This window comes from Ananas comosus, linkage group 6, assembly GCF_001540865.1.
Source record: "Ananas comosus cultivar F153 linkage group 6, ASM154086v1, whole genome shotgun sequence".
Taxonomy (NCBI): Eukaryota; Viridiplantae; Streptophyta; class Magnoliopsida; order Poales; family Bromeliaceae; genus Ananas; species Ananas comosus.
Genome location: NC_033626.1, coordinates 9149875 through 9165670, shown reverse-complemented (window position 1 = coordinate 9165670; position 15796 = coordinate 9149875). Strand labels below are relative to the sequence as shown.

General features: G+C 33.7%; 1 protein-coding gene and 1 long non-coding RNA gene across 2 annotated transcripts; one reads left to right on the top strand and one right to left on the bottom strand.

The window, feature by feature from the left end:
* LOC109711212 (serine/threonine-protein kinase RIPK-like) lies at window positions 2556-6905 on the top strand. Its single transcript, XM_020234146.1, has 5 exons — window positions 2556-3041; window positions 3671-3806; window positions 4959-5095; window positions 5941-6064; window positions 6169-6905. The coding sequence occupies exons 1-5, from the start codon at window positions 2712-2714 to the stop codon at window positions 6684-6686; spliced, it is 1245 nt and encodes a 414-aa protein (XP_020089735.1). The 5' UTR covers window positions 2556-2711; the 3' UTR covers window positions 6687-6905.
* LOC109711213 lies at window positions 6708-12535 on the bottom strand. Its single transcript, XR_002216539.1, has 2 exons — window positions 12371-12535; window positions 6708-7130 (listed from the first exon to the last, which is right to left on the bottom strand). It is a non-coding gene; the product is annotated as an uncharacterized LOC109711213 (long non-coding RNA).

Below are 15796 nucleotides of genomic sequence, written 5' to 3'. Positions count from 1 at the left end.
GTATAATTAAATAACTTTTTCAGTAATAATATAAAATAATTATTTGAATATTATTCGGATAATAATATATTGGAATATAGAAATATGATTATGAGCTAAATCTATACAGTGAATAAGATGCAATGCATCTAAGATAACAGCGTAACGACATAACTAATAATATATGTTTATCTTTTGTCTGGACAAACAATATATCATCCAGATCATTCCCACAGTAGATCCAGACCATTTTTCTTTTTTTTTCTTATCCTCATTCTCTTCATAAAAAAAAAGAAAAAGAAAAAAAAGAGTGAGTTAATTACATATATCAATTTCCAATAGCTGGATCTCTGAACATAAATTTTACAGATATTCAATATTATTTTGCATTCTATAAAGCAAACTATGGGAAATATCTGGATCTGAACATAAATTTTACAGATATTCGATATTATTTTGCATTCTATAAGGCAAACTATGGGATCTGAAAATTTGCTACTCTTATGTAAGATTAGGGATGCAAAAAGGGTAGATTCGAGGGCAGGAGGGTTCCCCATCTCCTGCTCCATTTCTTGTCGGGGCGGGGTGGATTATTTTTTATTTTATTTTTGGCTTCCACTTACTGCTTCATTCGGGGCAGATCGGGACAGGAGCAGATTTTTTACGAATTTTTGACGGATCATTGTGGATCGAAGGAAGAAAAGGGTCTCCCACCTTCCGCTCCATTTACTTCGCGGATTGAGACGAGTTATATTTTTCTATATTTTTTGTTTCCACTTACCGCCCCATTCGGATGAATCAGGATGGAAGCTCTATCAACCCGGATCTATTTGCATCCCTATGTAAGATGAGATCAAGTACATATATATTGTCGAATGCTTTTCACCCATGGTCATATATTGTTTGATCAGCTTTCGCCCCTGGATGCATGTGTCCACACAACAATAAGCCTAATGAAATTACATCAATATTTTTGGAAGGTGGGATATCACTATCTTGTGTGATTTATGATGTAGTATAAACATAAATTATTTATCTAAAAGCTTGAAATGTTCCATTACAATTTTCCCAACTTCCAATAACTTAGGATGTGTTTGGTTTCAAAAAAAATTGTAAAAAAAAAAAAATTCGGAAGAACTGGTTTGTAGGAATTTTTTTCCTTTACAATTATTTGGCTGAAAGAAAAGAAAAAAAAAAAACTATTATATACTAATTTTTTTATTATATATATTATTTATTATTAATATACAATAATTATTATACTATATATATTATTATTATAGTTTTTTTTATAATAAATATATTTAAAATATATTATACAATATGTATGTAATATAATACATAATAATATATTATATTTAGTACTATAAAATATAGAGTCCGGTTGAGATACTTTCGATAGCATCAAGAACTTAGTGCTACCGGTCCGGTTGAGATACTATCGATAACACCAAGAATTTAGTGCTACCAATTTTTACACTGTTAGATTTAATTCTTTGACTATTTTCACCCGCTAAATTATACTATTCAACCAACAACTCACCCAACCCTAGAGGCCTATATCATCTTAACCGTATATTTCTTCATCCAAGGGCCGAAAATCTAATAGCATCAATAACTTGGAGCTATTGATAGCTATCTAGCCTAGTTCGAAAATATATTACTATAATATTTATAAATATAATATTATATAGTAATATATTATATAAAAATAAGTATTATATGTATATATAAAAAATGAATGAGGGAGAGAGAGTCCACGGGTCCAGGTCCTCGTGGACTCTCCCTCACGCGGTGCACGAGGTGAAGTTCCTCTTTCTGGACCGCATGGTAACACATTTTCTGTGTCGCGATTTTCAGCGCGAGGTTTTGTTTTCCGCTCGAAGAGAGCGGAAAACGAAAACGCTTCGTTTTTTAAGAATGTGTAAAAAAAATAAAAAATTTAAAAACTTTTTTAGGGTAAACTTTAAATACCACTTCTGTGGTTTCACACTTTCTCATTTTAGTATCATGTGGTTTATAAAGTGTATCAAGTTAGTATCCTGTGGTTTCATTTTTATATTTTCGTCAGCATTTTCGTTAATATTTTGTTAAATTATACACAAAAAATTTTAGATACCCAACCTAAGTTTATTGAATATTTCCTTTAGTACCGTTTAGTTTTAACTTTGACACTGATTTAACAAAAAAATTAGTGAAATCGATAATAAAAAAATAAAAATGAAACCACGAAGCACTAAATTGATACACTTTAAACCAAAGGATACTAAATTGAGAAAGTGTGAAACCACAAGAGTGGTATTTGAAGTTTTTTATTTTTTTTAATGGACAACCAAACAACCGAAAAGCATTTTTTGGAGTGGTTTTACGAGGATCCATTAATATTTAGTTAAAAGTTAAAACACAAGCTTTCCAAAGACTAGTTTCCGATATTTTTTTTTTAAACCATGTACCCCTCTCCGAGATTGTCCTTTTCCATTATTTACTTATTTGGACCAAATTAATCAGGGGACAATAATGTCTTTTTCCCCATCATATCCCCTTAATTCCCTCTATAAAGCTACAAAGTAAGAAACCCATGTTGGTATTTGTAAGCTTAACTTAGGCCCTTTTCTCCTCTCCTCAGCTTCTTTGTGAAGCCATATTCTCATCATCTTCATCAAAAAAGCCCAAACACTTCACTATTTGACACTTTATTGCAGCAGCACATTAAGCTAACTAGTTAGCTAGCCATGTCACATTCATGGAAGTCATACTCATTGGGTTGCTGTGGAGGTGTTAAGCGAAGCGAAAAGAAGCGAAGAAGCGCTACGAACAAGCTCGCTGCATCGCCCGAGGATCTGCCCTTTACTCTCGCGGGGTCGAGCCTCTGCGCGTTCACCTTCGCGGAGCTTAAGGCCGCGACAGAGAACTTCTCGAACCGCAACTTCATCGGATCGGGGGGGTTCGGGCCGGTCTACAAGGGCTTCGTCGACGGCAAACTGCGACCGGAGTTGCAGGAGCAGGAGGTGGCCGTGAAGTACTTGGATAAGGAAGGGTTTCAGGGCCACAGGGAATGGCTGGTAAGAAGCTGTTACATTAATTATTACATAGCTCTAGGGTGAAATATATATAGGGTTTAACTGCACCAATGGTACCCAACTTTTACAAATAATTTGGTCCCCAACCGTACGTTATTATTCTTTTTAATTAGGTTAATTTCTAATCTTTATTATTTGTTTTATTTAAATCCCTAGCTGCTTTAAAAATATCATTAGTTCTAACAAAATATATCATGTTAGTACCACTTTAGCACCAAATTTTTCTGTGACAATTTCTAGTCAGAGTTATTAGCATTTCTATACAAGAGACCTGCTTAAAACAAAAGGTGAATATATATTAAAAACCTGAAGCAAAAATAAAGAGTGATCTTTGCAATTAATACTTAAACATATAACGCATCATGAAAATATTTCTGTTGATCATTTGTACCTTGACATTTCTAGCTATATATCAGCTAAAGCTTTCAGAATTTTTTTTTTTTTTTTTTCACAGTAATTAGCAATCTAAACATGAAAAGAGTTGATCTAATAAAAGACAAATCAGATAATTGTGATTTTTCATTCTGAATGCATGGATGGAGTAAGTTAATTTGTAGGAAATTTAATTTTGTTTATTAAGATGGTTAATATTAATGTGATGTATTTTGTAGGCTGAGGTTATATTTCTTGGGCAATTGAGGCATCCCAATCTGGTGAAATTGATTGGTTATTGCTGCGAAAAAGAGCACAGGATGTTAGTGTATGAATATATGGCTCGAGGAAGCTTAGAGAGCCAACTCTTTAACAGTGAGTTAACTTTTTCTCTCCTCTTTTTTCTTTTTTTTTCTTTTTTTTTTTTCGCTCTCTTTGTTAAGTATAAATACTGAAAATATCATTCGCTATTAACTTAAACTTTTGAAACACATCAATTATTTCTCATAATTTAACACAGTATCGAAATTATAAACACTGAATTCAAGTCCTATCAGGCTCCCATCATAATTAATTTTTTTTTATTTAATTCAACTTCATATTATAAGCTTATCAAAAAGTCTCGAGTTTAGATAGGTTCCTAGCATAATTAATTTTTTTTCATTTAATTCAAGTCTACGTTATGAGATTATAAAAAAAACCTCGAGTTGAGATGAGAGAAAGAGTACCATTAAAATAAAATAAAAAAAAATTAAGAACATTGTTCCTAGCATTAGACATTTTGACAGATCCAATAGGTAGAAACAAATATGGTACTCTCATGAATGTTTAAACTATTAGTAAATGATATTTTTTGTATTAATATTCAACACTCTGTTATCATTAATTTAAGAAGCATTAATTATTTTGACCTAACCCACTACCTATCTATTTGCATATGAAGTTCATAAAGACTTGTCGCAGTAAGTAGTTCTTTCTTTTAACCATTGGTTAATTAATTATCATCACTTCATACAAAACATCTGTTCAGAGAATTATCACCTATAGATTCGAGATATTTTTAATAGATGTAAAAAATACAGACTTGAATTAAATATAAAAAAAATTAAATGAAACTTAGAATCCCATAGAATTTAAGCTCAGAATCTTTCGTTCTTATATTATGCAAAACAACTTTTTATCTTAAAAAACTTAAGCTATCAGAAAATAACATTTTTGTTAAATAATATGAAACAACAATTATTCTCTAAAAAGGTTAAGCTGCGAGAGAATAGCATTTTATATTTATCGAGAATGATATTTTATCTTTATACACTTATATATATTTACTTAAAATTTTCTGCTTTGATACTATATTAAATGATATGAAACAATCATTATTCTCTAAAAGTTTAAACTATTAGAAAATAATTTTTTATATTTATAGAGAACGGTGTTTTGCATTTTATATTTATATGGAACAGTTCATAATACATTCAATATATGCTATTCTAATAATAGAAAGAGATGATTCTTACCAAATTGCAGATTTGCTTCTTTCTTTGCCATGGCTGAAAAGATTGAAGATTGCAGTGGAGGCAGCTAAGGGACTCGCCTTCCTTCATGAGGCCGAGAAACCCGTAATCTACGGCGATTTCAAAGCATCCAATATATTATTAGACTCTGTAAGCGTCGATCTCTGCTCTATTTCTTCCTGCGCAATATTTATTATATCGCTTCTGTAAAATTTATGATTTTTCAATACGTTAAAAAACACATACGTTGAATTTAGAAGTTTTGATTTCAATATATGCTCTTTCTAAAATTCTGATTTTATATTGTCAAATGATTGGTTGGTTACTGTTTCTTGGAATAGAGAAGCCATTTAATCGACAAGTCGGCACAAGTCCAACCTAAGGGCTTCTTAATTTGATTTTAAATTTGATCATGATGCATCATACTATGTTTATACCTAATTTTTTTTCCCCTCCCCAATATTTTAGAGGCTCACATATTTTCAGAATAAGTGGCTTAAGTCAAATAGTCAAGTGGGGACCTCTTATTTAAATATATTTTTTTAAAAAATATGAAGTCTCACATCATATAACAGTGATAGTGATAGATATATTTTTATTTTGAAAAAAAAAATGAAGCCTCTCCCTTTAATGATTGCCTAAACAATTATTTAATCCCCCATCACTCATCAATGTTAATGTAATTATAGGGTGACGTTATACGGCAGGTTTAATTAAATATGTTTAGTTAGGATGATGTAACAATATTAATTGCTAATTTATATTATCTTACTAGTTCTAAACAAGCACTTCCTCCTTAACCCAATCTTATGTATTAATATGAACGTTACAATACTAGAAAAATGTATTCCCTCTTTTTATCATTTTGCAAGTTTAAATTTAAATTTTGACCTTTTATGACATAGAATTCATAGGTGGCTACTAAATTTTCAAAAATCAGCATCTAATTTTCCAAGCAAACCCAGGTTTAAAAGTTCTTGTCCTTCCTTTCTCAGGATTACGTCGCGAAACTTTCAGATTTTGGACTCGCAAAGGATGCCCCGCAAGGGGACGCCACTCACATCACGACACGTGTCATGGGCACACATGGCTATGCCGCGCCTGAATACATCCTAACAGGTATGTATATATTTACACAAACAAATACATACGCGTAAATACGTACATATAAAAGATTTAGCTTAATTTCGGAGTAAGCAAGCAAAATTGTCATTTCATGTTAGGTCATCTTACGACAAGGAGCGATGTGTATAGCTTTGGCGTGGTCCTACTTGAGCTACTAACCGGAAGGCGGTGCGTGGACCGGACCCGACGAGTTAGAGAACAGAACCTGGTGGATTGGGTTAAGCCTTATTTGAAAAAACCCGAGAAGCTAAACCGCGTAATAGACCCAAATCTTGAGTTCCACGACTCCATGGAGGGTCCAAGAAGAGCTGCTTTAGTGGCTTATCAGTGCTTAAGAAGCAATCCGAAATCAAGGCCGCATATGCGAGAAGTTGTTCAGGCCCTCGAGCCTCTTCTGGACATAAAAGACGGCCCGATCGGGCCGTTTGTTTTCACTATATATGTTGATGATAGCATAGAAGATGACGTAGAAAAGATAGATCGTCATTGCAGGCACAAGAAGCGGTTTCCGAAATCAGCAATTTATGCGGAGATTGCACTGCACCGCAAAAAGAACGGCTGGTACACAAAGTCACTGACAGACCAGCAGAGCTCGCCGAACCATTGCGGGGAATGAGGGGAAGAGAATGCACGCGGATTGTCAACTTACGGGTGTAAATAGAAAAAATCGGCATCCAATAATACAAATTCATCAAAGAAAAGAACGTTACATCTGAATTTACAAGTTAATTGGAATGCAACCTCTAGGCAATAGTTGAGTACAATGGGTAAACTTTTCTTGTATAAAGGCAATAAAAAGCAAAGACATGTTGGCAAATTTTGATTGATCTGTTCATTTTTTTGCCTCATGTAGCTCTCATACTGGAATGGATGCTCAAAAACAGGTTTAATGTAGTACTTCTTGGAGAAAGCATATTCAAATCCAGAAGCGCGCTGAAACTCACCTAGTCAGCAAAATCTTGAAGAGAATTCAAAACTGAATGTAGCAAAAACATGTTGATGTAATGTTCCAAGTCGAAGAATATACGAAGACATGCCTGAAAATGCTTGCTATTTACTCCTGCAAGATAAAAAAAAATATGTGCTGACTCCTCAATTTCTTCAGAACTGGAACAGATTTCATAAAAAGATTCAGCAGGGGTTTTAAAATTTTGGCAGCCTTATTTCTGCCAGACAATATAACTACAGATTTTGTTAGCTACCACATACTGCCCATTTGACCTTCAACATATACAATCTCTAATAAGTGCTTATTCTAATCTCGTTTGATATTACCATTGTTGTTCATGTGTTTATTTGTCCGATATTAGGATAATGGATACTTAACGATTACTTGATTGTTGGTTTTGATCATGTTAGTGTTACTTTAATTTTAATTGATTTAAAACTTATTTTTGGCCCATGGGCTTCTTGCGCGACCCAACAGCAAATGGGCTATGCCTAGAAGCCCGTGTTTATTCTACTACATGTCGGTTTAATCCCATATTGGAAACTTAAGGCAGGTAGTAGTACCTTATATATTCCATCATCCTCAAGGTAGTTGCTTGGGAGATAACAAGAGTAATACTTTCCATTAAACACATGTGCACACAACACTAGCTGAGCCGGGTAGTGGCGCAGCGCGCGGTCCTGACTATCCGATTTAATCAGAGACAGAGCAGTTGGACCCTACCTCCTATTGGCCTCTCGTGGAGGCAAGTGGACAGTGGTTGTTAGGAGTGAGTGATTGTTGGAGCCTCACACTAGAACAATATATAGCACAGCCTTAACTCATAAGCCTCATCTAATCTTCTACGTCTTCATAAATATTATATGCATTTTTAATTTCTAACTAGTTGTTTAACTAGTGCAAGAGAATTAATCTCTTATTCTAACCTTAACTACTGCAGAATTTTTGTCATTCATTTTACAGGCTCTAAATATAGGCTTAGTGGGCTAGAGAAGAGTATACAAACATGGATTACCTGGACTAATAGCCTACTGGTGGGTCATCTAGGAGACCAGGAATGGAGCGATCTTTAGGATGACCCAGACTGATCCAATCTGTGATTGTTATAAGATTAAACAGCTGACGTTCCTGTGGAAGAAACTTCGCCCCGTGGAGAGACACTGATTTTTTTTTTTTTTTTTTCGATCGACTGACGCCTATAGTCTTGTTGCCTCACCTATGTAGCTATGTTCACTTTCTAAATGAATGAAGCGGATAGCGTGCTACCTTTTCTTGAAAAAAACAAACATACGATTATCCTGCAGCCAAAAGTTTACACATGGCATCTTAAGTAATTGCCAAAATTGTGTTACCTGATGCTCAATTAACTGACAGCACCAATCAACCAAAATGAGAGCCATTCAGTTACATCTAATCCAGATACAGATCTTGCTATGAACTGATTTTTTTTAGAGAGAGAGGAAGGAAGCATGTTATTTGTCTTGTTCATTTTTTAATAGTGAACTTCGCTGAAAATGTGAAGTAACTAGACTTTGAACTTAGGACCTCAGATAGCTAGCAACCGTTAAGCCCATTGTTAGTCTCCTTGAAATAGTGCACAATGCATTCAGTGAAGAGACTCTGAAGAAATGGCGAAAGAATAGGACTTCTATATTAGAATGTTTATTTGATAACACTTATATAACAATAACAACGTACAGAAGGACAAGAATTAAAGAAAAGTATGACAAGGTTACTACTTGAAACTAGAAGCGCGCAGTTACTTCTTCACTATGTCTCCACAATTCGCTCGAGTTCTCCTATCTGTACGTTGTTATTGTTATATAAGTGTTAACATTTTATCCAAGTAATCATGGCTGCTTATTTACTTGTAGTAGAGGTTATAATGTCATAGGTTCACAATAAAAGCTGTGATCTACTAATTCAAATTACAAAACAGTGAATATCTACTGATTCATATTATTTTAGGAGTATTTTGAAACTGCAGGATATTAAGTGACTCTTAGGTCCCACTTTTATTTCTACTTTTAGCTATAGTAATTATCTCTAATTGAGCTTTAAACGACTAAGAAAGTTTAGAGTCTACTGTGATGGAAAGTTAGGGTGTGTTTGATTCGCTTCTTTTTCACCCTGGAATCAGAATTGGAATGGATAAATCCGTTTGTGGGCGTTTGGTAAGCGGGAGTCCCATTTCGATTTCGATTCCCGAGTGGAATGGGAATCTCCAAATCACCTATTTTTTCAATCCAGCCTAGGAGGCCGGATTGGAAATTGAATCCTGACAGAATTGATATTTATTCGGATTAAATTTAGTTTTTCAATTTTTTTAATTAAAATATGAGTTAAAATTTAAAAATTAAATATATAATTTTAAATTTTAATTTGAACTTAAATTAAAAATTAAAATTTAANCAAAATTTTGATGTAAATATTTAATATTTAATATTTAATTTGAATTTAAATTAATATATTATAAAGATAATGTTAGTATATAATTTGATTACGTTTTTTATATTCACCTGAACCAAACACCGATAATGGGAATGATTTATTCCGATTCCGATTCAGGTGATAAACCAAACGGAATTAGGTAATGAGTCATTTCGATTCCAATTCCTACTTATTTTGATTCCGATTTCGATTTTGATTCCGACTACAAACCAAACATGCCTTTAAAATAAGATATAAAGTCCCAATTTCTTTTTGCAGAAATTTTATTTGATGTTTTTGTCTCTGCTGCATCGAGAAACGGTCAGAAAATTTTCAAAATAATATAGTGGTCCTCCTAATAATGCAATTTAAACAATACTTCTTGAACCATTATTCATGAAATATAGATAAACCACTATTCATGCTGCATATATATATATTTTTGAAGGCCAACATTCATTAAACTGTTACAGCATTTTCATATTCTTAATTATGCTAAGTTGATGTATACTTGCTACAGCAAAAGGAAACATGAAGTACAAACAACAACAACAAAAGGCTAAAAGAACATCAGGAGAATTAGCTCACTTAAAGAATGTAAGTAAATAAATAAAATATAAGAACAACAGCAACAACAATAAAAACAAAATCAAAAAATAAAAAAGGCTAGTTGACTGAAATAAAAGCTAAGGTCATTGATTTCTAATTTATGCAAACCATAGAATAATCTTGGAAAATCAAAATCTTAATAAAGTACACAATGAACTTAATAGGGGTTTCAGGAAGAATGAATCTAATGAATCACTAAAACATAATAAAATCGATAAAAACCTGTATAATGTATCTATCATTAAACCTCAAAAGAAAAAAAAATTTTGTATTCAGCTGGAACCCAATAAGTACCGAAGTTTCGCAATTAAACAAAAAAATGTACAAATGATGAAAAAATGGAAAAAAATGAAAGAGACGCAGCATTAACTGCACACAAACTAACAAGGTGACTAGACAAAACGACGAGCTCACAATTCGTAATGATAACGCAGAAAAGTCTCTAAAATGGATGTGTAACATGTTCTTTCATGGTTTCTTTTGTTTCTTTCTCAGCCTTTTTAGAGGCCCACCTGCCTAACATTGATAGCTAAATTCATTTTTTTATTGAATAAAGCGGATAGCATACTATTTTGATTTCAAAAAAAAAAAAAAACAAAAGCTTGTTGTTTCATGATCTACTAGTTGGTAGGTGTTACTAAAATTGATCCTTCCAGTTTCATACTTGCTGAGCATCTATTGGTTTTCTATCCTTTTTTCAATTTGCTGTGCGTACTTTTGCGTGTAGGGGACATCAGATTCCTAAGAAGGAAGGGTAAGTTCAAGGTAGTAGTGTTTCAGTGGACATGAAAAGAGAAAGAAAAGAGCAAGATCTTTGAGGGTAATAATATGACACCACTATTTGCGTTTAACTCCTCATTACACCATTTGTGTTTAACTCCTACTCATTACAGTGCAAAGCGTTGCAATGAAATAAATGAAAAGATTTTGACTGAAGTAATGGAGGAGCTAACTTAGGCATTTCAAATCCAATTGTTTATCAAATGATACAAGGAATCAATAACAACATATCTGTAAGAAAACAATGGAAAGTATGACAGTGTTAGTACTTCAAGTAGCAGCATGAGTGCTCAATTGTGACTCTGTAATAAGTATAAAAAGTCTCAATGCCTCTGGAAGAACTTTGTTCTAGCCATGCACTAGTATGCAAGTAACCATCGGCTGCGATGGCTGCTTATAGACTTGTGAATAGACTTTGACAATCTTTATTCATATCTGTAGGTATCTGCAGGTATCCGCAAATTTGCGGGTATAAGTACTAGTTTTTTTTACTCAAAAATTTATGGATAAAACAAGTGAATATCCATTAAGTTGTGAATATTTTGGGCAACCTGTGGGTTCCCACAAATAACCGCATGTATTTTTTTAAATTTAAATGTATAAAATCTTTACGATATTGACTTTATCCATACCCATATAACCTACGGATACAATGACCCGTCTACGAGTTATCCAATCCGCCTGTTTACCAAGTCGATCTACTTGTGAAGAATAAACACTATGTATGACGTCCCAATAGTTTCACATTACATAAAAATTAATAATAAATGAGAATATAAAGGAGAAAAACTCTAATACTTATAATTGAATTTAAGTATTTTAAACCGGTGATTTGGAGTTGACAAATTATTTATACTAACAGATCGGATAAATATATTTGGTATCAAGGAAATCTACGCTCCAAACCAATTCCAAGCCCAAGTTAGCCATCCAGTCCCCAGTCTTGGGCTCAAAAATGTTTCAGAACTGAAGTTGTTGTCAGAAAGCACTGACGTCTCATTCCATTCGTGCTGCAAATCCGAAAATGTTTCGAAGCATAATTTAAACCCTATATATATATATATATATTCATTCTAAGTTTGCATGTACGAGAGTGATGTCAATTTTAGCTTAGTTTCTTCCCAAACCACCAACTATAAAACATCAGAAGCACCGACCGTTCCTAGCACAAATGACAAAGGGTTTGATGGTTGGTATCCGAGATACCAAGTTTGAATCCTAATTGATTCACATTTTCAGCTAAGTTTATTTCTAAATGAAATAAATGAAATGGATAACACGCTACCTTTCTTTCAAAAAAAAAAAAAAAAAAAAAAAAAAAAAAAANCAACATCAGAAGCCATTCCAATCAGGGAGGATAACCAAAATTTTTGAACCAACAAGTGCAAATATTTGAAGGACCCAAAAAAAAAAAATAAAAAAAAAAGTCTCAACAATATAAATGAACAGAAATATTAATCGAAAAAATTCGAGAGTTCAAAAATTAAACAAGGCAGGAAATAAATAAAAAGGGGGGGATTTTGAGCGCGAACCGAAAAAATAGGCGAGAAGCAGCAGTAGAGCCCCATGGCTACAATCTCTCTCTCTCTCTCTCTCTCTCTCTCTCTCTCTCTCTCTCAATCCGAGATCCAATTTTTAGATCTACCATTTTTAGTTCTTAGCAGAGCTGTAGAGAGGAGATATCGCAAGTTATAGAAGCTGCAGAAGCCGCACCTCTTTGTGTTGACTTTGGAAACAGTACGTTCCAGTCAACAAACCAATTAATTATTGCATAATTTATTTTATTTATTCCCCAAAATTTTAATTTCTCAGGAAAAAGTGAAAGAAAAAACACAACATAAAAATAACCAAAAAAAATAGTAGGAAATTCAACCCGTGGGGAAAAATAGGGAAGAAAATTACAGGAATTGGAAAAATAACCCCTATATTCGCCTAAAACTACTTAATTATGTATGCGGAGCCAATAAGAAAAGCTTAGATAAAATATTTCTCACAACGCAAATCGCAGCAAATAAATTTGGGATACCCTTATATCAGAATTAATTAAGATCTTTACCAAAAAAAAAAGAAAAAAGAAAAAAAAAGCAATGAAAAGTAAGTAGAAAGGGGTTTAGGGGAAACCAATTTTACTGGAAGATCATGGGAGTGCGCTAAAAGCCAATTAAAAGCTGCATGGAGGAATAAGAGCAAATAATGAAAATTGAAAGGGGATTTAAGGATTGCTAAATTGATGCCGATTAAAACCTGTATAGAGAGAGGATAATCGATTGATGAAGCCCTCCAATTAAAAAGCAAATAATGGAAAATAAAAGAGACGCCGCACTGAATTCCAAATAATACAGTACGTCCACTCTACACAAAAAAAAAAAAAAAAAAAAAAAAAAAAAAACGGGGGGAAATTTTCTGACCGCAGAGAGCTTGAATACAAGTTTAGAAAAAACGGTACAAACGTATTACCATGCACAGAGCAAAAATGACAAAATAGAAATAAAAAACTTTAGAAAAAAACACGGAAAATACGAACACACTGTACTGAGCAATGATTAATGAAGACTCGCTCAAATATCCAAATATACGCCGCAAACGATCTAACTTTCTCATAAGTGAGAGGAAAAACGTGTCAAAATTCTTCGGCGAACCAAGGGAAGCCGTCGCCGTCCGGAGGAGGCAGCTGGGGCCAATGCCCGAGCGCGGAGGGCTTATCGAGGGATGCGAAGAAGAGGAGGAAGAGGACGGCTGCGAGGAGGAGCGCCGCGGCCGCCGCCGCATTGAAAGTCGCTGCGGCGAGGGCCAGGACGGGCGCCGTCGACGGGGGCGCTTCGGCGGCGTGGAGGAACGAGAGGAGCATTGCAAGGAAGAAGGCGAAGGGGACGGCGCAGAGGAGAGCGTAAGTTGCGAGGCTGAGCAGATGCTGGCCGGGGTTTTGTTCTGCGAATGTCAGCAGCGGGCCGGCGAGGGCGAGGCCGCAGACGGCCACGAGGAGCGCGAAAATTATTAATTCGTTCAGGCTCAGGTTGCCTGTCAGGCCGCGGCGGGATACGTCGATGAAGGCCATATGTAGCTTCGCCCTGCAATTAATGTGTAAAGAGAGAGAGAGAGAGGGAGGATCAACTAGCTAACTAGCGAGGAAGAATTAATGTGCGGGGAGAAGCAGCAGAAAACGTTGCCTATTTATAGGTTAGGTTGTGCGAGTGAGGGCCTTCTTTACACTTTGCGGTACTTCACACAGTGTGCAACAGTGCAAGTGTGGGGACCTCTCATCGGTTATAATCGATCTATTTATTTTTGGATGCTGCTGTATGTAACCTAAAACGTATTCTACAATACTATTCATTATATAATAATAATATTATTATTAATTATTATATTTTAAAAAATATTAAATATTATTATTATTAAATCTCAATCATTATTATTATTATTATTATTATTATTATTATTATTATTATTATTTTTTGAGAAAAAATCATTATTATTATTATTATTATTATTATTATTATTATGATATTTTAAATTTTAAATTCTTAATATGTTCGTATCTGTTAAAGTTAGATATCCAAATCATTTCTTTTATCTTTTACATACATGAAAGAGAGTCGGGAAACAATAGGATGAGTGCTGACTCTTTGATTGTCCTACTCTTACCTTTCATATTTATTTATTTATATTTATTTAAACACGACAATGGAGAGTTGGAGAAATCATAGAAAGTCACGAGTTCCCCAACTTTTCCCTTCAATGTGAAGGAACGTTTCCTCGAGTGGATTTAAACCTGTTTTAATCGATTAACATTGTATAATTAAAATTTAATTCAGTGTATATATATATATATATAATTAGGCTACTATACTATCAATAGCTTCAAAGTATTTGTGCTATTAATTTTTTAATCATTGGATTGAGAAATATAAGATTAGGATAATATGGACTCCATAGGGTTGAGTGGGTGGTTGGTTGAATAATATAATCTAACGGGTAAAAATAATCAAAGAGATTAATTTAACGGCAAAAAACTTGATAGCACCAAGTGCTTGGTGCTATCGATAGCATAGCCCGGACTATATATATATATATATATATATAGAGAGAGAGAGAGAGAGAGAGAGAGAGAGAGCTAAGCTGGTATACTATCGGTAGCACGGAGGCCTCCGTGCTACCAAGTTTTTTTTCAATGATGCAGTTTTCAAATCGACGATCAGCTCCGTTAGACCTGATCTACACTATTAAAAGTATTTGAAAACTAAATTTAACTTAATTTTTTGACATCATTTACCAAGCGATCAAAATGTCTCAAAAATGACTATTTTAACGGCCGATGTGGCACGTTTTTAAGTTCAACGGTGTAGAAGTATTCAAATTAGATGAAAATTTAATAGAAAATTCTACTTAACATCAATAGCAAGACAAATACTTCCGATTTGAAATTTGAATTCTTTATCACTGTTTTTTATGAGATTTTCATTTTCAGCCGTTCATTTTTAGACTACTCGTTTGATAGGTAAATGATGCCGAAAAATTGTGAAATTTAGTTTCCAAATACTTTTTATAGTGTAGATCAAGTCTAATGGAGCCGATCATCGATTTAGAAGCCGCATAATTGAAAACAACTTGGTAGCACGGAGGCTTCCGTGCTACCGATAGTATACCAGCCTAGCTCTATATATATATATATATAGAATTAGGCTACTATACTATCTATAGTACCGGAGCTCCGGTACTATAGTCTTGTTTTCGATCTTAGGGTATTCAAATTAACGATCTACACCTTAAATATGATTTAGGGTATATAAAATTCTTAGGAATAAAATTTTAGTTTTTTTGGATATCGTTTACTTAGTAAATAAATTATGTCAAAATGAACGGTGAAAATTGAATAATCTTTAAAATTTTAGTATAGGACTTTTAAATTCAAGATTAAGAATGTTAACCTTAATCTAGATAGTTTAAAGTATTTTCTA

Excerpts from the sequence above, each read along its gene's own strand:
- LOC109711212 (XM_020234146.1), top strand. The coding sequence starts at position 2,712 with ATGTCACATTCATGGAAGTCATACTCATTGGGTTGCTGTGGAGGTGTT. Across the intron at positions 5,096-5,940 it reads CCAATATATTATTAGACTCT|GATTACGTCGCGAAACTTTC; the intron begins GTAAGCGTCGAT and ends TTCCTTTCTCAG. Across the intron at positions 6,065-6,168 it reads GCCTGAATACATCCTAACAG|GTCATCTTACGACAAGGAGC; the intron begins GTATGTATATAT and ends ATTTCATGTTAG.